At 40.3% G+C, this 20,837-nt stretch overlaps 1 protein-coding gene and 1 long non-coding RNA gene across 6 annotated transcripts in view; one reads left to right on the top strand and one right to left on the bottom strand.

The window, feature by feature from the left end:
• The window catches only part of LOC133513001 (uncharacterized), a 22,884-nt gene extending 7,889 nt beyond the window's left edge, over nt 1-14,995 (top strand). For 2 of the 4 annotated variants that reach the window (XR_009798365.1, XR_009798362.1), the window contains 4 exons: nt 7,454-7,778; nt 7,896-7,957; nt 8,615-8,679; nt 9,460-14,995. This is a non-coding gene — a long non-coding RNA (uncharacterized LOC133513001). Of the gene's footprint in view, nt 1-7,283; nt 7,328-7,453; nt 7,779-7,895; nt 7,958-8,614; nt 8,680-9,459 lie in introns of all 4 variants that reach the window. The other 2 variants (XR_009798364.1, XR_009798363.1) reach the window with 2 other exon arrangements.
• On the bottom strand, nt 4,103-20,837 carry kcnk5a (potassium channel, subfamily K, member 5a). Of its 2 annotated transcripts, none has more exons than XM_061843175.1 (5): nt 19,705-20,837; nt 8,182-8,293; nt 7,876-8,042; nt 7,627-7,816; nt 4,103-6,923 (listed from the first exon to the last, which is right to left on the bottom strand). In XM_061843175.1, exons 1-5 carry the CDS (start codon nt 20,068-20,070, stop codon nt 5,983-5,985), a joined length of 1,776 nt encoding a protein of 591 aa, XP_061699159.1. In that variant the 5' UTR covers nt 20,071-20,837; the 3' UTR covers nt 4,103-5,982. The 2 variants fall into 2 exon arrangements, with proteins under 2 accessions (XP_061699159.1, XP_061699160.1); XM_061843176.1 differs by having other exon boundaries at nt 4,112-6,923; nt 7,627-7,795; nt 19,705-20,834.

The following is a 20,837-nucleotide window of genomic DNA, read 5'->3' as shown; positions in this document are numbered from 1 at the left end:
GAGTCCATCATCTGAATTTTGTATTGTCAAAATGCTACAAACATCACAATTGTTTGAGAAAACAGTCACCCCGCAGAATGCAGAAGCAAATGGGGTAAAGAAGAGGCTGAAGTACTGATAAATAAAAGAAAATGTTGACTTCAGTAGCATAAAATTCTTGGAATGCCCACACGTCGGTCATGACGAGACATTTACTTCTGTAAACACCCCCTTGCAATTGTGCACATGCGCAATGTGGCGTCTGGTTTTGTCTGCGTCCGTGCGTCTAACATTACAGAATTGTGACCTCCATAACTGAAAAAAAAATCTTTGAATTGGGGATCAATGGCCTGCAATGTGAACCTTGTGTGACTGACTGAGCTGCTAAAGCGTTACACACTTACTCAAGTGGAAGGAAATGTAGTTTCCACCAAGAGCATATTATTTACAAAATTTCACAATATAATTTGCTTTCTACATGTTCCTGTAAATGAGAGATGTAGACCACTCCACCCTAATTATTAATGATAACTAAAATATTGTACATTAGTGCTTGAATGACTGAAGTCTTGGTGTTTGGTTGTGAGAATTGATTTTAAAGCATAAAGATCTGATTGGGGAGTTCTCAATATTCCATTGTACTGAATAATACTTTGGTTGTACAAGAGTTTATCACTTGAGGAAAATGAAAAAAGGCACACTTTATTAATTGTTTCCTGATGGCATATCCTCATCTGATAATCTCGTGTTCTGAAAAAATTCCAGGCATAGAGGCTTATCACTGGTTACATTGTTGTGAAATTCGTGTCGTTTAAAACATTGTGAAACACAAAAATCAAGTGCAATACTTGGCGGTATGGTGGAGCAGCTGTAGAGCGTTGGGCTCACAGTTCTGAGGACCGGGTTTCAAATCCCAGCCCCGCCTGTGTGGAGTTTGCATGTTCTCCCCGTGCCTGCGTGGGTTATCTCCAGGCACTCTGGTTTTCTCCCACATCCCAAAAACTTGCAACATTAATTGGAGACTCTAAATTGCCCCTAGGTGTGATTGTGAGTGTGACTGTTATCTATCTCCATGTTCCTTGTGATTGGCTGGCAACCAGTTCAGGGTGTACCCTGTCTCCTGCTTGATGACAGCTGGGATAGGCTCCAGCACTTCAACAACCATCATGAGGATAAGAAGCTCAGAAAATGGATGGATGGAATAACAATACTTGTTATTATTAAACTTTATATTCTTGATAAATGACCATAAGGAGAAAACATTGAACCAAATGGACAATACCGTGTCTGAATCGTCCCATCTGCCCCCCTACTTTCCACAGGGAGTGGCAGGGCACACCCTCAATAGGTTGCCCATTATTTGCAGAGCACATATGGAAAAACAACCATTCACAATTGCATTAACCCAAATGGATAATTTGGATTCTTTAAATTAACGTAAGCAGCATCTTTTGGGGATGTGCAGAGAAACTGAAGTCAAATTGAGAACCCATTGACTGTGTGGTACATGCAATAACCACTTATTACCATGCTGCTCCTGAAAACTCAGTTTGATTAGAATTACAGAGAGCCACTAAAACAAAGCAGACCAAAAATTACAATTATTTAGAAAATGAAGATGTTTTTGTTTCGTTGCATTAAAGCCAGACTTTAAGGGCACATTCTTAAAACACATTGAGCCTCAGTTTATGTCACATCTTCTTGTTTTCCCATTTTTTCATGATGCCCTGTTTATGTCCATTCATAACAAATATTTCAGTATACAAATATTCTTGGGACATGTTTCACTGAGCGCAAACTACGTTAGTTATTCCTAAAAAGATTTCCTAGAATTTCTTTAATAACATTAATTTAAAAAAAAAAAAATTCTTGTGTTGTACAGGTTATACATTGACAAGAAAGAAAAACAGCAATCAGAATCTTTGACGGTGCAAGATGTAGAGTCTTCTTCATTTAGAGCAGTTAAGGCCAACATTCTAACCAATTGATCCACTGTGCCGCCCATCAGCAACATATGGTATTAAAAAACAGAACTATGAACTCATTCCTTTTGGAACAGTAGACTTAGTACAAAATTTGTACAGATTTTCACCCAGCTGTTAGGTAAACCCCAAGTGTTGAAAACTTTAATTCATGATTGTTGTATCAGACAGGAAATGTTGAATTGAACTTTGAACATTTTCTGAGCCGCTTATCCTCAAGAGGGTCGTGGGAGTGCTGGAGCCTATCCCTGCTGTCAATAAGCAAGAGGCAGGGTACATTTTGAACTGGTTGCCAGCCAATCGCAGGGTAAATAGAGACAAAGGCAGGCAGTTTTGAGTCTCCAATCAATGCATGTCTTAGAGAGGAAAGTGGAGTGCCCAGAGAAAACCCACGCAGGCACAGGGAGAACATGCACACTCCACACAGGCAGGGACCAGGATTGAACCCTGGTCCTCAGAACTGAGGCCAACACTTTACAGCTGCTCCATCGTGCCGCCAACTTTAACTAGTGTAAAAAGAAAATAACTTTTTCAACACTGCATGGACATACATCCAAGCACACGCATGCACACACGCACACGCACACACGTGCACCACACTGTGGGGGAAACTCATTTTGTCCGCTTTTATCCAGGCTCTTGTTTTCTGGCCCACAACCCACAGCTCGTGACAGTAGGAATTTAGGTCGATTGGTAAATTGAGAGCTTCAACTTTCGGTTTAGGTCCTTCTTCACGACAATGGAGCAATACAAAGTCAGCATCACTGCAGACGCTGCTTCAATCTGCCTATCAATCTCCCATTCCATTCTTCCCTCACTCATGAACAAGATCCCAAGATACTTGGTCTCAGCAATGGTGCCAAGTGCTTTGGACAATCCATGATCAGCACAGTCCAATAACAGAACTCCCCTGGGGTTCTGATTGGGTGGATCTCTTCTTCCCAATCATGCCCTTCCAGGTGTCACTGTCCTTGCCCAAGTAAGCATTGAAGTCTCCCAGGACAAGGGAGGGTACTCTGAACTGGTCTTTAGTGAATAGGCAGAAACAACAGTCATGACCCTTCCCCGACCTGAAATCGGAAGGAGGACAAGGTTTGACTCCAGCTCATCCACTATCCTAATGAGATGTACATACTGTAAATATGCTTAACTAAGTCACTGATATTATAGTGGCTTGCCTGCTGGTGAAGGTTCAGTTCCCACCAAGTGACAGTGTGAATGTGTGTGGAAAATGGGTTGCCCCTATTTGCCCTGTTCTTGACTGGCAACTGATCCAGTTTAGTCCCTCCTTTTCCTTGAGTCTTCTGGAATAGGTTCCAGCTTTGCACAACCCAAAATAGTGGAAGTGATATATGGATAGGCATGGTGGGTCAGCTGTAGAACATTGGCTTCAGAGTTCTGAGGACCCGGGTTCAATCCCAGCCCTCCCTGAATTGAGTTTGCATGTTCTCCCTGTGCCTGCGTGGGTTTCCTCTCATATTACAAAAAACATGCAACATTAATTGCCCCTAGGTGTGACTGAGTGCGGCTGTTTGTCTCTACGTGCCCTGCGATTGGCTGGCAACTAGTTCAGGGTGTACCCTGCCTTCTGCCCATTGACAACTGGGATAGGCTCCAGCACTCCTGCAAACCTTGTGAGGATAAGCAGCTAAGAAAATGGATGGAAGGATATATGTATATCAGTATTTATCCCCATGTTTATAAGAGCAAGAATATTCAAATGAACACAAACCATTATAGCTAAAGCAAAAAAAGCTTCACACATTACTGAATACAGACACTGCATCGTTTTATTTTTTCCAATCCTCTTCAGTCTATGTATTACTGGCATCAGGGCAAAACCACACAGTATGTCCAAATTTGGTCAATTTCATGTTTTTCCACAAAGCATTACTATTGACGATGCAATACTAGTGGTTTTTCCCCCCTGAAAAGTGAAGGTTATGGAGATGAAAGATTCCACCTGACACCAGCAATATCTATGTGCCAATAAAAAGGACACCCTGTGGTTAGACCAACATCCAGCTCTACTTCATTCACAGTAATTATGTACTGTATGCATGAAAGGGTGACAATGAGGTGAACTATAAATCTGTTAGGATAAAAAGTCAGCACAGTCAAGTCATTGTGAGTCATCTTGCCTCCTGAAAGGAATCCACTGCAAAAGTACATGAAAGAGACAGGACTATCTTAACAGTCCTTAGATAAATGTGAACTCTTTCAGACCAAAAATGTTCATATTAGTAGATTTTATATGAGGACCAAAATGAAAGTCATGTTTCAATCAATCTTTGTTTATTTTACAAGAAATATACAGTTTGGTTTGGAATTCATATACAAACAATAATTTAATCATAAAAAAAAAGGTCAACTGACATATAAACAGAGTTTTTACACAATGGAGCAACATTAAGAAGACAATGAAAGGACAATGGGTTTTACCAGTCAAAAGTAAATAATCTTGGGACATGTTTGACAAGTACCAGGACTGCTTAACAATGGTGCACCAAAGGTATCCACCATAATGACAGTGACAGAAATTCACAGAAAATGTGACCAAATATCTAAAATTGTGGGAGCCAAAAGTAGAAACATACTGTATGAAAACACCCAGTGTGAAATGTTATACAATTTCAGCATTGTACTTTTTCACCCAACTGCTTTGCAGTAGATTTAAGGCAGTCCAAGTCAGGTTATCCATGTGGCACAAAACTTTTTATTACCCAAACATTTACAATCTAGTAACTTCAAATGACTCAGACTTCAAAATTCACAAGAGCCCTGTGTGACACTGCAATCGCTGGCATTTAGCCATTAGAAGTAACAAGTTTTCGTGCTCAAGTGCATGTGCAAAAGGCAGGAGGTGAGCAGATAAAGGTATCCGAAAAGACTTTTTGACACAGATACAGAGAGACACAAAAACACACGTCATAGGAGAATCGATACGCGGCGTGTTAACCTAGCTGGCTGTCATTTGCAGTACTACAGTCATTTGTGTCAGTGCAAGCCCCCTAAAGCAAACAAGTAGCAAGGCCATGTCCTCAGCTGAGGTGCTTGCACCTGCCGATCAGATAATATTTACTTGACATACAATGCTGTGTAGGAAGTGCGGTGGAAAAAAAAAAAAAAAAAACTTTTCCATCATCTTTCCACATCAGATGGCCACGACATTCATATGCAGCAAAATACAATAATGTAGTAGGTATTTAATGAAAACAATTGAAATATATTCTGAGGTGATTTCATAAATTTGCAAGGAGTCCTTGTTTATATCATTTTTGGTGGTCACTTTGCGTAGGGAATTTACAGAAACTAGCTATCATCTTTAGCTTGCAAAGGTTTTTTTTCCCTTCACAAGTTTACCTTTGATTTACAGTATGCCTCTCTCACTCATTGATGGACCTTTGACAACATATATTCCGTACAGTCAAAAAAAAAAAAAAAAAAAAAAATCAACAAGACAGAGTGAAAAAGAAGGGAAAGGCTCAGGTTAAGAAAAAACATTGCATTGAAATTAACTTTCCTCTGTGCCATTTGATGCATTGTGCAAGAGACAGAAAAAAAAACCCACGTAGCTACACTACTACTATGCCCATCATTTTAAATAATTTAAAAACACCAATATGGCGTATGTGGGAACAAATATGTTCAAACATATACATAATTTAATACGAGAATGTGTAGAACAGATGTACAAGGAAAAACAATTTGTACACATCTTAGATAACCAATACCAGATAAATCTTTACTGTACATTTACAAAAGACACCTTGAACTGATGAAGTCTCGAGTCAATATTGATTAAAGATGTAAAATTTGTTCATATCCAAAACGACACAGATTTTATTTTATTAGAAGAAAAGAACATTTTGTTGAAGGAAAAGCATATTCATTTGGCTTGGTAGTTTATCTGTTTTGCCAGACCCAACAGTGCAATGGGGTGTCTTTTCAGTTCACATTAGAACACCTTCAAAAGCATCAACATTCACAACAAAGGCAGTGCTGATTGTTTGCACAGGAACTAAGGTTCCGTATTGTCTTCCTTTGCATATTCCTCCACAAGAGTTTCATAAGAGTGGCTGTGTTCTGAAACATCACTTGTAAAAACAGAGCCACCCGACTCAGAACTCTGCTCCTCCCTGGAGACTGTTTCAATATTTTCATCACATGTAGTTATTGATAGTTTCGCTTTGGAATCATCATCCTCTTCCTCCTCCTCCAGATTATTGCCAAAAAAGTTTTCCTCATCAATGAAAGTAATATTTGCATTTTGGAATGTAAGAGAATGGTATTCTTTAGAATCCCATGCCCTCCGACCAGTTCTCCCACAATCTCCCTGAGAGCCACTCTCCTGTTCCACATCTTTGTCAAGTTGGTTTTCATATATTTGGTCCTGGTCAAGTTCAACTTCCCTATCACCTTGATCCTCTGTTAGCAGCAAACCATTGTCAGAGCCCAGGAGGTAATTTTTGGACTTGGAAAAGGCAACAGTGACACGGTCACTAAAACTGTATCTTCTCTTTTGTCGTGGTGAACGGTCTAAACTAAGGATGGTATGGCCATTAAACATGGGAGCATCACTGGAGCTCTTGGATCGAGGCATGTCTTTGGTTTTGTTAATGGTGTTTCCTTTGCTGGCATTGAGTCTTTGGTCACTCTTAGTGCCAATCTGCTTGATCAAGTCATTGTAGCCTTCCTGTTTCTTGGACAGGAAGCTAAAGATGTTGACATCATTGGGAGTGGGACGAAGACGAAGTGCAGCTTTGTGAGACTCTTTATAGTGCCGCAGTTCATCAAGGGAAAGTTTGCGTAGCTTGCGCCTTTTCTTTAGCGCTTTGTGAGCCTCAATTACCATTCGCACTTTCCAGTTGAAGAACAACGAAAGCCAAGCCAACCCTAGATAAATCCAAACCTCCACAAAGTAGCGGTACAGAGTAGGGTAGTCTTTTTTGGGTTCCACACCTGAAAGGAAAGGAAAAAAAATATAGGTTTAGTCAACAACAAGCTATTGCATATAACAAATACTGTAATAAATACTAATAAAAACTGTTTATGTGGGAAATGCAGCTCTATGCAGATAACTGTTAATTGACAAATTAAGTACAAGAAACAAGAATGTAAATGTTTTGTATGTAAAGGATTTTTCTGATGAATGGATAATTACAAGTAAATTACGTTCCTCAGCTTGTAATGATACTAACCATGTCAAGTGGCAAAGGTTACAAAGCTACCAATGCAAGACATTGAGGATAAGCATAATTAAGAGTTTTGACTTTGACCAGAATCTATCCATCCATTTTCCATAACGCTTTTCCTCACTAGGGTCGGGGACATGCTGGTGGCTGTCTCAACTGACTGGTTGAGAGGTGGGGTACACCCGCTACTGGTTGCCAGCCAATTCCAGGGCACACCTTGACAATTATTCACACTCACATTCATACCTACAGAGATTTTAGAGTTTTCAAATAACCATGCATGTTTTTGAAATGCAGGAGGAAAACGGAGTACTCTGGAGTAAAGCCACGCAGACAAGCGGGAGACATGCAAACTTGACACAGGTGAGGCTGGATTTGAACCCAGGTCCTTCGAACTGAGGCAAAACTCAGATACGTATATTTCCAATTTTCTGGCTACTGTAATAAGTTACGTTTTCCCCCAAACATACCTGCTACCAAGTCGCCAAATCCAATTGTAGTCAAAGTGACAAATGAGAAGTACAAGCCTTCAACATATGTCCAACCCTCCTGGGACATAAACACAAAAGGTGGAAGGACTAAATGGATCAGCAGCCCCCAGAGAAGAAAAATAGCTGTACAGGTAAACTGAGCTTTCCTCTGCAATAGAAAAAAAAGCATCTGTTCAGGTTGTGGTTTCAGTCTTTCACCTTGACATAATACAACAAATATCAAGTTACCAGTGAAAATCCTTTCTTAGTTAGATATTGACCAAAGTGCTTGGCTCGTCCACCAAAGAACTTCCCAAGTTCGCTGATCCAGGTAAGACACAATGGCACACCAAATAGCCCATAGAAGATGCAAAACACTCGGCCGGCTGATGTTTTGGGAGCAATGTTTCCATACCCTTAAAAATGAACAGTAAAAAACAAGCTTTAATTAAATACCAGAAACCACTGAACTGAATTTACAAAGAAAACTTGTGTTCTAAGGACATCAAAATTATTTTCTCCAACAATTCTACAAAACCAGTAAAAATAAATTACCTATCGTAGTTATGACTGTGGCAGCAAAAATGACAGCATTTGGCCAGTTCCAGTTGTTGAAAGTCTTGCTGCCAGTTATAGTGACTCCTTGGCCAGCAGCATCGGAAACTATCTAGAGACAAACATGGCGAAAAGTGAGTGAGGTAATTCCAGTCATATGGTCCAAGTGAATTATGAAGGAAAATCTCAATGGAAATATATTGAGCAATTTGTTACATTGAAAACTATGACTTTTGTGTGATCTTGTATTTTCACTGCTGCATACCTTTACAAAAAAACAGGTGTAGCTGAGTTACTACAGATATACCTCTATTAAAAAGGTGTTCCTAAATATTTTTCCAGACTTTAAAAAATGTTAATAATTTGTGAATAGGTGTGTATAATTGTGATTCTTTATCTGCAAGTATGTCATCAAATCATGTCACGATTATAGGCTGGGGACCAGTTTAGTTCACCTGAAGATAGCTGGGAGAGGCTGGAACCAAAGTGAATTAAACGGTAAGGAAAATGAATGAATGAATGAATAAGGGATCCTTAGCCAGCCAGTCTTTATATTTGGAATTTATAAGCAATAATCAGATATTTTAATCCATCCTCTGTGAGTTATGTCAATGATTAGGGATGGGCAAGTAACGATACCAGGTTTTGGGCTCATACCAGCCTTTTTTCAAGGTATTAGGTATTTGTGAAGGCTGACAATACTACCCACCGATATTTCAGTCAAAAAAAAAAAAAAAAAAAATAGAGTAAGTCCCCCTGGCCGAGAGCAACACACTGCGCTGGTTTGACACAGAGAATCATCACGTGAGTCAGAATAAAAAAAGTCAGTTTGTTCACAATTATCTGTTATTGTGTTAATTGAGATTTATTTATGTATTAAAAGTACTAATGGTATTGCTACTTGGTATCGACAGTGAGTACTCAAGAGGGAATACTTGCACTGGTATGGGTTTCAATAATAGTTGTATCAATCATTAAAAAGAAAAAAAGATTATAAATGTTAGGATTATACGATAATACTCAACATTCATTACTAATAATTGTACACCTTGGTAACTTGACAAGTAAAATAATTGACACTACCAATTCACAATTTCACATATAGTCAAAATATAAAACTTGCCTAAAACAATTCATTTTCTCTCATACCACATGAGGGGATGACAATGAAAAGTGATTGCAATCCCATATCTTTCTGGGGAATGTAAATGGTGACTCCAGCAAAATATTTAACAATGTTAAATGTCTACTAAATACATGATAAAATATTTGTTTCAGTGCGCAAGAAGAGGAAAGACTTGTGACAGACCTCTTACGGGTGGTTCAAGAAGAACAATTGTCTTCATCGTCAAGAACATGCAGGCATGCATGCCTATGAAACGCGTTCTCTGAATTTTACCCATCACAGTGAACAAACAATGGAACACACTGGACCAGGAGGCAGCTGAAATACCTGGGGAGCACTTTGGCATATTAGTGTCTTGCTCAAGGACACTAAAGATGTGAAGCCCAAGGATGGTCCAGTTGGGGTCTTGAAACTTGGTCCCCCCATTGTGGCATATTAACCATTGGGCCACAGCTGCCATGGAGTTGCCCATGACAACATACCTGCTCACAATGCCCTGGGCATTTGAAAGTTCCTGGCCAAGAAGAACCATGTACTACTGGAGCAACCAAGACTTGGCTCTGTGCGATTTCCCACCCTCCCCCTTTCCAAAGCTTAAGGGGGGTCATTAAGAGAACCCATGTTAAAGAAATGGATGACACCAAAATGTCAATGATGAAGGAAATACAGAGGAACACTGAATAATTCCTCCAGGATTGCACAAAGGTCTGGCAAAGTGCATTACACTCCAGGGAGATACTTCCATGTGTCTGTTATCTGAGCTGCTCATCTTCACAAGGGTTGTGGGAGTGCTGGACCCTATCCCAGCTAGCTTCAGGCAGGAGGCAGGGCACACCCTGAACTGGTCGCCAGCCAATCGCAGGGCACTGTGCTTCCGGGAGATACTTCAAAAGCTTGCAGTTTGGATTTGAAATATATCTTTTGTGATACACCTCGTAAGAATTTTTGCTGACTACTGGGATAACATGTAGAGATCGCTCCACTTCTTTCTGTGAGAAGGGCATGAATCGCATGTATGCATTTTCATCTTCCAGATAAAAAACTGCTGAATTTCATGTAAGGCAAAATGCTGAATCACAGGAATACAATATGGGCAAAGTACAACCTTTTAAATAGAGAGGTCAACATGTTCTCAAGTCATATTATATCATACATCTTTGACCATCTCATTCTTCAGCTGATATACAGGATATCACCAAACACACAATGTGAAGAGTTGAGCGACCACTGATCAGACTTTGCATTGCACTAGGCCTTTTACAATCTTAAAGAGTCACCCTCTTATCTTAACGTGACCACTCTAGTGATGAATGATAAGTGAAAACTAAGCCTTTGGGTATTTCTACTGTGTGTGTGTGTGTGTGTGTGTGTGTGTGTGTGTGTGTAACATCAAAAGATTGCAATTGGAAAAGCTAGTCAAGCAGCACCTCTGATTTCTGAATATTTTGCTCTGGGTGGCTTTTTTGGAGGGGTTTTTTGTGTGAACATGCAGTGGTGAACCAAACCTGAATGTGTTGTGTAATTAATGCGATCATCTGTTCAAAAATTTTACTGATAACTGCCATGTTGCACGAACAGAAGATTGATTCTAAAAACAACCATCAATTTAGGAAATTTACGAAAGAAAAATAGTGTTGTTTTAGCGAGTGAGTGCTCACGCAAATTGAAATTGAAATGAGGATGAGTTCAGAGCAACAAGAATGTGGGGGACAGAAAAGGGTAATCACGCCAAGGCACGTCTGCTGAGTTAATGGTGCAGTTAAAAGGGGACTTTTCTCTGTTTTCATGAAAGCTTCAGCTAAAACGCATGAAAATTTTAATTTTGTCTCTCTTTAATGTATTATTATACAGATCCATACATATGGGCAGCACAGTGTAGAACTTTGGCCTCACAGGTCTGAGGACCACAGTTCAAATCCCGGCCCGCCTGTGTGAAGTTTGCATGTTCTCTCTGTGCCTCCGGGCACTTCGGTTTCCTCTCACAACCCAAAAACCTGCATTAATTCAAGACTCTAAAATGCCCGTAGGTGTGATTGTGAGCGCGACTGTTCTCTGTCTCTATGTGTCTTGCAATTGACCCCTCCGTACAGGGCACTTAACCACGCCTCCTGAAGTGACATCACGCCACGTGCGCTGACGTAAGACAAACAGTAAAAATGGCAAATACAATACAATACATTCTGAACTGAGACAGACTCCATGCTTCTGATTTCATTCAAATCAACGATATATTATAGATTCTAAATACAATACATTCTTAACTGAGAGAGACGCCATGCTTCTGATTTCATTCAATCATTCACACGAAGCAATGTTATGCTAGCGGAGAACGTCTCATTCATTTATACGAGACGTGTATTAAAAATCAAATTTAGGGCATATCTTCGTGCAAACACAGTCTAGTTAAGCTTCTGGCCACGAGCCAGCAAGAAATCAATACGTTTCGCAGTCCGATCATCGCTAAATATCGCTCAACAAAGAATAAGTGTGTCAATCGTTCACACGCAGCAGTGTTATGCTAGCGAAGAACTTCGAATTCATTTATACGAGACGTGTATTGAAAATCAAATATAGGGCATACCTTCGTGCAAACATGTGTTCCGGTTGATATTAGATGGATTTAGTTGATGATGCGGTCTTCCACAAAGTTTGACCCATCAAAGGCATTTTTCGTACTGGGTCTTCGGTTTTGGAAAGGGTACAAATCGAACTCCACCAACTAGCCTTTCAGGATACCTGTCGTCACTATTACAAAGTCCATGACTACACCTCTTAACCATATTTTTTGTTAAATACCCCAAATACGCGATAAAACGCGAACTAAACCTATACTGGACCATGCAATGTTGTCTGAGAAAATGGCGGGAGCAAAAACGGGCTTTGGTTTATGCAGATCTCTGGCCTCTGATTGGTCAGTGACGCGGATTGCGCAATATCCACGGAGGGGTCAATTGGCTGACAACCAGTTCAGGGTGTACCCTGGCTGCTGCCCGATGATAGCTGGGATAGACTCCAGCACTCCTGTGACTAAGTGAGGATAAGTGGCTCAGATAATGGATAGGAAAATAGGCAGTTACTTTTAAATACAAACCCCCCCCCGCCCCCCCCAAAAAAAAAATGTTCAACTACACATGGTTTTTAATCAATCAAAATTCACTGTTAATTGCTGTTATGATACACTGAGTAATATGCAATCTCATATTTCAATGAATATATATTATTTAAAGGACAACACTACATTGTTTATGTATTGCCTAAATGCAAAACAACTATAAAATTTTGAATTATTCATGGGGTTTGTCAAATAGTCAGCTCTCCACATGACTTGTTTTGCTTGTGGTATTAGCCCTTCATGTCACAAGGGTTAGTTACTGCTACTTTAGACGCAAATTAAATGACTAACAGGCATTGGCAACATAAAATAGAACTTTGATATGGTTTACAAAGATCTACATTGATTTAAAAATAAGGCGAAAAATGTGGCTTGAGGTATGGTGATATTCATGTTAACAATGAGTATTATACTCTAAAAATGAGGTTAACCCTAGGTAAAACTGCAAAGAAAGGATTCCTTGAGACGATTAAAGAAGTGAAACCATCAACAAATTGCAACCTTAGCAGTCTGCTGCTGTTATTCTGATAAACGAACTGTAAAACTCTTGATGACAAACTCCAACTATTATCTGGTAGCCGAGCACGCCACGCAATTCCAAGGTATTTTTCCTCTTCAAGCATATGAGCATGACACAGCCAAGGAGCAACAGCTGCCCTCAGCAAGATCAACAAGAGTCACAAAAATGAACTCACGCATCTATAAATATATAATTTTGCATTTGACTTGTGGTTTGGAGGTTGTTGGGATGCAAATACCATTCAGGATAACCAATGTTATAACTTTAACTGTTTGTTCTATTGAACATCCTGCCATGACACAAAGGGAAACATACGACAACTGGAATACGTAGGTGGTGTGTTCATATTTCCCAAGTACTTACAGAAATGTTTGCTGCTGAGCATAAAAAGGAGACAAGGTAAAGGTTATGTCATGTTCACTACGTTTCTCAATTAGATGGTCACAAAAAAGATGTCAGTAAAAACAAGACAAAGCAGAAGATACTACTCCATAAACACGTTTTTAAGTGGTTGCTTTAAAGCTCCTTGTTAAATTTAATTGTATTGCAAGAGTTTACCAACTAAACCACGTCCAGAAGCTGTACTTTCTTATTAATCTTTTACTGAGTTAAGATTTAACTACTGCAACCAGCATGGCATTTGGAGGGCTCCCCCTACTCCAAAACTGACTGGACCACCAGCTATGTCTGTCCAATATCCTTTGAAGTGGTTGTTCATCCCTCTTCATGCTATGTTCAGAACAAAAGATGCAAGAAACAATAATTCCACTGTCCACGACTGCCGTGGAGAAAGCAACAGAGAGACCGTAAATAAGAGGCCAGCTTTCTTGAACGCGCCTTTATGTACGTGCGATCGACGTTCTGCCACACCTGAATCAACCGACGAGATGGGGGGGGTCTTCCCCCCATTTTGTTCCTGTAATACACGGGACATAGTCCATTGTTGCTGTCGTTGCCATTGTAACGAGAGTAGCCGGACATATTTGAGTTGACAAGGAATTGGAATACAAGATTTTATTACCATAGTCTGACAGTGCGAGACAGTAGTCTGACATACTGCAATCGTGAAAGAGCAAATTTGTCTTGAAGTCTGATCCAAGAATTACATTTTGTCTAAAACATACTGTTTGCTTTTAAACATAACTATCAGCGGTCAGGTATTGTCGATATCGTCAAAAGACACGCAAAAAGGATAAAAGTAAACAGCATTTGGATTCAAATATATATTTTATTGATATAAAAAAAACTGATAATAATTGGGAAATTTCATATTGAAAAAAAAAAAGGACCATCCTTGATTTGTATTACATTCCATGTACTGAATCATCATCAATTGGAGTGACGCACCACCCATATAACAGGATTTCCATTTATACAGTTGTCTATCAGTTAGTAACTGTGCTAACTCAGAAGTAATAATTTTAATAAAAAAATGTTTGAACAATAATCAAATGAACAACAAAGTGCGGTGAGCATCTTGTTAATAGTATTCGATTAAACTTATTCATGGCATGCCATTAGTAACTTCGAATCCTTTTACATCGGGACCATCGGAAGCTAAAACCCGGCTGTTTTTCTTACACTGGTCTGTGTCTTTTGGTGCAGAATGGCACGAGAGTTCAGAGTGCCATGAGTGCTCTTGCTTATTTGGTTTGCACCAGGGTTCAGATGATAGCGTTACTATTTGACCAAATGGAACACATTAGCAGAACAACATTGCCAAGTTTTATTTTAACCAAACCACAAGTGATGAGGAAGAGCAAACATTTCCCAAATTCTTCTGACCAAATTTTTTCCTGAGGAACAGAGATCCATGAGAGAAAAATTAAGGCTAAATCAGCGCTTTGGTTAAAAGCAAATACTTCATGGAAAGGGAAAGAAAGAAAGTAGCTGAGAGTCGGGGTATGCTATTTCAAGCCATGTGGCTTAAACTTCACCGTAGGCACATGACAAAGTTAGCTTGCACAGAAAACAATGTGTTACTTCATTCACTGTAGAAGTTTCACTCTGACCATGGGCTGTTTGATGAAAATGAGACAGCATTGATAAACAAATGTTTACAGACTTCACTTGGCCTTGCAAACGTGATCAGCTGGTCATGTGTGACTGGACTCTACAAGAACTTTTAAGGTCAGTTTGAAAAGGGTGTGAAATATCATTGTTGCATACAAAAGTAACAGTCAAGCATTGCATCATAATAGGTGATTCAATAAATCTAGGTTGATGAGTGACACATAACATGAACATATGTTCCCTTTTCCAAGAAAATACTTTTAAAAAATGTAATTTCTACATTGTTCTCAATCTAGTTTAGCCACAACGAACTACACATTATATCCACAAGTATGTACGTAGTCTATGGGGGCATTATGTTGTGGATTTCGCACATGAACTTCATGGACACTGGCCCTGTTGTTCAGAAGACAGTGCATCTGACTGCTGATTTTTAATACACAAGGACTTTAAATATTATTCAATTTTTGCACAAAATTAAAAACAAACTTCAAATGCATGCAAATATTTTTGGGATTCAAATTTTTGGGATGCTCCATAGTGCATCTGGCTGTGAGCATTTAATGTAATGAGGATGATTGCACAATGATCGTTTATTTGCAGAAGATAGGATATCGAACACCACCCTTGCCTTGCTAAATATTGATTACAGCTTCTTCAGTGCCTAAGTTGATGGCACCATAAACAGTGATGACTTTAAGGGAAGGGACCTGCTGTTAATAGTAAACTTTGACGAGTGGCGCCTTCTCTTGTTCAGCTTGCTATATATTCACACACACACACACAGAGTGTAAGGAAAGTATTGGACCTAAAATTTTTCAGTTATATTACACTCATTTGCTAAAATCATTTAAGTTCATTTTGTTTCCTATTTTAACGGGAACGTGCCATGCCATAAGGCCAGGAAAAGAGGGAATACTTGAAATTGTTGCAGATTTATTAGACGAACTGAATAACCACGCAGTCTACAGACCCTTTACTGTGACACTCAAAGTTTAATTTTATTTAACTCAGGTGCTGTCAATTTCTTCTGACCATTCTTGAGATATTTCCAAACCTTCATTGGAGTTAGGCTGTGTTTGATTATAGAGACTGGACCTGATAAGGAAAGCCACAGAACTGTCTATAGAAGAACTTACAACTTAGAGTGCACGTCAGAGCAAACGAGTATAATGAGGTGAAAGGAACTGCCTGAAGAGCTCAGAGAAGAATTGTGGCAAGGCAGCGCTCCGGCCAAGGTAACAAAAAAAATTTCAGCTGCATTTAATGTTCCAAAGTCACAATGGCCATCATAATCCTTAAGTGGAAGAGTTGGGAGTCCAACCAAACTGAGCAATCTGAGGAGAAAAGCCTTGCTGAGAGAGGTAAAGAGGAACCCGAAGATTACTGTGGTTGAACTCCAGAGATGAAGTCGGGAGATGGGAGAAAGTCAACCATCTCTGCAGCCCTGTACTAGTCGAGGCTTGATGTCAGTGTTCCAATTGGAACCCTCTCCTCTGTGCAACGCATAAAAAAGGCCCGCGTGGAATCCCCCCCCCCCTCAAAAAAAAAAAAGAAAAAAAAAAAAAAACCACCTGAATGACTCCAAGATGGTGAGAAACAAGACCAAGATAGAACTTTTTGGCCTTAATTCTAAGTAGTGTATGTGGAATCATCCCCAATACAGCCCAAACAGTGAAGCATGGTGGTGGGAGCATCATGCTGTAAGGGTGTTTTTCAGGTGCAGGGACAGGACAACTAGTTGCAATTGAAGGAAAGATGAATCTGGCCAAGTACATGGATAATATTCTTCAGAGTGCTCAGTACCTGAGATTGGGGCAGAGATTCGCCTTCCAGCAAGACAATGACCCTGAGCACACAGCTAAAATATTGAAGGAGTGGCTTTAGAACAAGTCCGTGACTATTATTGACTGGCCCAACCAGAGCCCGGAATTAAACGCAATTGAGCATCTCTGGAGAGACCTGAGAATGACTGTTCACCAACATTCACCATCCAACCAGACAGAACTGGAGAGGATCTGCAAGAAGAAATGGCAGAGGATCCCCAAATCCAGGAGTGAAAAACTTGAATCATTCCCAAAAGGACGCACAGATGTATTAGCTCAAAAGGGTGCATTTGCTAAATATTGATCAAAGGGTCTGAATACGTATGGCTGTGTTAAATTTCAGTTTTTCTTTTTTAACAAATCTGCAACAATTTCAACAATTGTTTTTTTTCCCCCTGTCAATACGGGAGCTACGTGTACATTAATGAAGAAAAAAATAAATGATTTTAGCAAATGGCTGCAATACTATAAAGAGGGAGTCTGAACACTTTCTGAACCCACATTGTGTGTGTGTACCCATCCATCTATCTATCAACTTTCTGAGCCGCTTATCCCCATGAGGGTCGTGGGAGTGCTGGAGACTATCCCAGCTATCAACGGGCAGGTGGCGGGGTACACCCTGAACTAGTTGCCGAGGGCACATAGTGACGAACAACAATCGCACTCACAATCATACCAAGGGGTAATTTAGAGTGTTCAATTAATTTTGCGTGGTTTTTGGTTGTGGGGGGAAATCGGAGTGCCCGAAGAAAACCCGTGCAGGCACGGGGAGCATATGCAAACTCCACACAAGGGGGAGGCGGGATATGAACCCCTGATTCTCCGAGCTGTCAGGCCAACGCTCTGCAGCTGCGTTACTGTGAGAGAGAGAGATAGAGAGAGATAGAGAGAGATATAGAAAAGAGAATGGCTGGGAACCAGTACAGGGCCTGCCTCCTTCCCGAAGATAGCTAGGATAGGGATAGACACCAGGACTCCCATGACCCTTGATAGGATACGCACATCAGATAATGGATATGGATGTGTCTAAAAAAAAAAAGAAAAAAATCTGATTTCCCATTTTCTGTGCAACAGGTGCCTGGCAGAGGAACAAACAAGAGTACGCCTGAGGTTGGTGTCAGGAGCTTACTGGAAAGTCATGAAGAAACATACAAACTAAAAGATCTTTGTTTTTCGTAGCAGACCTAAATTACACTTCAAAATCTTTCTACTCTTTATATTCCCACTGAATTGAGGCCTTTGTGGGGATTAGGCTAATGAAGTGCAATGAATTGGGGGAGGTTCACGGGCATATGCTATTCAGACCCCCACACACGAAAAAGCAGAGGCAAAGGAAAAAAAGAAAAAATGGGGGATGGGTCAGGACATAAACCTCCCAAATGCTGATGTAGTTCCATACTGGGGGGGACACGTTGAGACTTGCTTCAGGTCTATCTCAAAACTGCAGAAAAATACAGTGAAACAAAACTACATCCAAAACAATGTGGAAAAGGAAAAACCTACATTTAATCTTGGGAGGAAAGAAAGAGGATGAACTCCTGGGAGAAATGGAAAGAATCAAGGAAATGGAAACATTATTAGAAAAACACCTGTGGAATAGGAATGTTACACTTCTAATGGTTTCATTGGAAGGAGATTGTTAAATCACAGGTAACTTGTTCTTGCTCTACTAGCCAAGCGGTTCTGGCACTGACAACTCTGGACATTGCAATAGAACACCATGTACTGCACATTTTTAAAACAGATTACACACAACAACTTCCTCCACACACCCATGAAAAAATGCTTGCACATGCATATATGCATACTGTATACACATACAGACTATCAGGTAAAACAGCAAAACAGGCTCATAAAACAATTATTAGGTTGGCATGGAGACAAGCGACATAATCACAGATAACATGAGAGGTAACCAATTAGGGATGACTGAAAAGATATGGGTGGTATAGTGGACAAACTGTTTAGCACATCTGCCTCACAGATCTCAGGACCTGTTTCAAATCTGGCTTCGCCTGTGTTGAGTTTGAATGTTCTCCAGGTCCTTTGGTTTCCTAACACATCCTAGAAACATGCATGGAAGGTTAACTGAAGCCTCTAAACTGCACGTAGGTGTGAACGTGAGTGCAAATCATTGTCTGATTATATATGCCTTGCAATTGGCTGGTGGCCAGTTCAGGCAGTACCCTGCCTCAGTCAGCTGGGATAGGCTTCAGCAGACTTGTTGGTGAGGATAAGCGGTATGTAAAATGAATGGAAGGATGGATATCTGACTACAGTAGGATTTCTAAAACTTTTCAGCGCCAGATTCAAATTACAAATTTGGACCCAAGCTTACCACGAACATCATACACACTGTAGGACTTTTATTTTCCTTTACATTCCATAATTGTGTGTTTCTTTCGGCATGTCCCTTTCGGAGTCGCCACAGCGTATCATCTCAGATGAACGCATATATATATATGTTTGGCACATAATATCCTTTTTAAAAAACTGATGACCACTTAGTTTTCCTGTCTAAGGCCAACTGTTAACATGCGTCAATTCTTAATGTGTAAATTTTACTTCATGTTTCATATATTACGAGTGTTTTGGGGCAATACACACACACAAAACACACAGTGAAGGACTTTTATGTTGACGTCAACGCTCCTTTGATTCTTTTACATTCATTCCATATTTTCTTAGTTGTGTTTTATTTGGCCTAAGGCCATTTGCTAAAATGGGTCAATTCTTATAAAGTGTGAATTCTACTTCACGTTTCATTTATTACAAGCGTTTTTGGACGACACACACGTCTTTAATATTCATAACGGACTTCTGAGGGAAACCCTAACGATGATGCAGCCCATTCATCATTCACATGTCATAAAGTAAATTGTCATTCTTTAAAGTGTCGGCTTAATGAGTGACTAATTACTCATACCTGCAATATTTTCTCCAAGTCATCTTTCGTCAGACAAGGGTAGTCCTGAAGTATTTTTTCCTTCTGAAGTCTATAGTGTTTTGCGGCCTGCTTCCAATTGGGTTCCTCCAAGACTTGAAAAATAGCTGCCCCAATGGACAGGTAGAAAATAATAGCAGAAGTCAACAAGGGGCCTTTATCCACCATAGTGGTGTCCTGTGACTCAAAGTGGGGGAGGCTGACAGCAGTAGTAATTGAAGTGTAGCTCAAGCAGTCATTGTCGGAGAATGTTCGAGTTGTCCTGTTCCACGCGAGCTTTACGGAGAGTCGACGCGCGTCACAGGTGACAGCGTGTGTCCTCGCCACATAGCCAAAAGTGGCCAACATGCACGGGCAGCCAAATACCGTAATCTCTCCGACAGATGAAAGTGCGGCCACTCTGCTTTTGTTTCCACGTGCAGCTGCTGAAATAGCTTGAAGCCAGCCCAGAGTAGGGGTGTGGAGGACTTCACAAGATCCGCCCAGAAACAAGAGGAGGGATAAATCGAGATTTCGACCAAGAGGAGGAGGAGTGGGGAGCCTGCTTCGACTTTGGTTTGTTCCCTCTTTTCCCCCCCCCCTAGTTTTGACAGCTGTGCTGTGCAGGTGTGAGCTTCACATTCAGTGAAAGTGCAACATCGAGCAGTCGGGAGGACTCAAGATTAACATTCCACTGAGGTGGCAATAATAGGGTACAAGTGCAAGTACTTGTGTAAAAGTAAAATAGAGCTGTGGTGGTTTCATGGCAGTTATATGCTGCACGTTTTGACAATATGGCCCAATTAAAAAGAAAAACCTCCATGCACACAAAACACTTGTCATATTTTAATGAGTTCCAGCACGCAAAGAAACCAAATTTACCTTGTATTCACCCCCCACCCATACATTCAGCTCGCTCGTCGGCTCAGTTTTCATGCTAACGTTGTTGATGAGGAAAGAAAAAGGTCGCCAGGTTATTTTTAAAAATGTTTCAAATATACAGTTATGTGTTCAAATTTAAGTCATCAGAAAACCAAGTATTCAAGTGTAATATAGTCACCTGGAACATCGACCGAAATACGGCAACCAAGTACAATTACCACTGCTATATGTGGCACCAGGAACTGAATCTTCAT

Source organism: Syngnathoides biaculeatus, chromosome 15 (genome assembly GCF_019802595.1).
Source record: "Syngnathoides biaculeatus isolate LvHL_M chromosome 15, ASM1980259v1, whole genome shotgun sequence".
Taxonomy (NCBI): domain Eukaryota; kingdom Metazoa; phylum Chordata; class Actinopteri; order Syngnathiformes; family Syngnathidae; genus Syngnathoides; species Syngnathoides biaculeatus.
The sequence above is the reverse complement of the archived record's forward strand: the minus strand, read 5'-3'. Positions and strand labels throughout refer to the sequence as shown.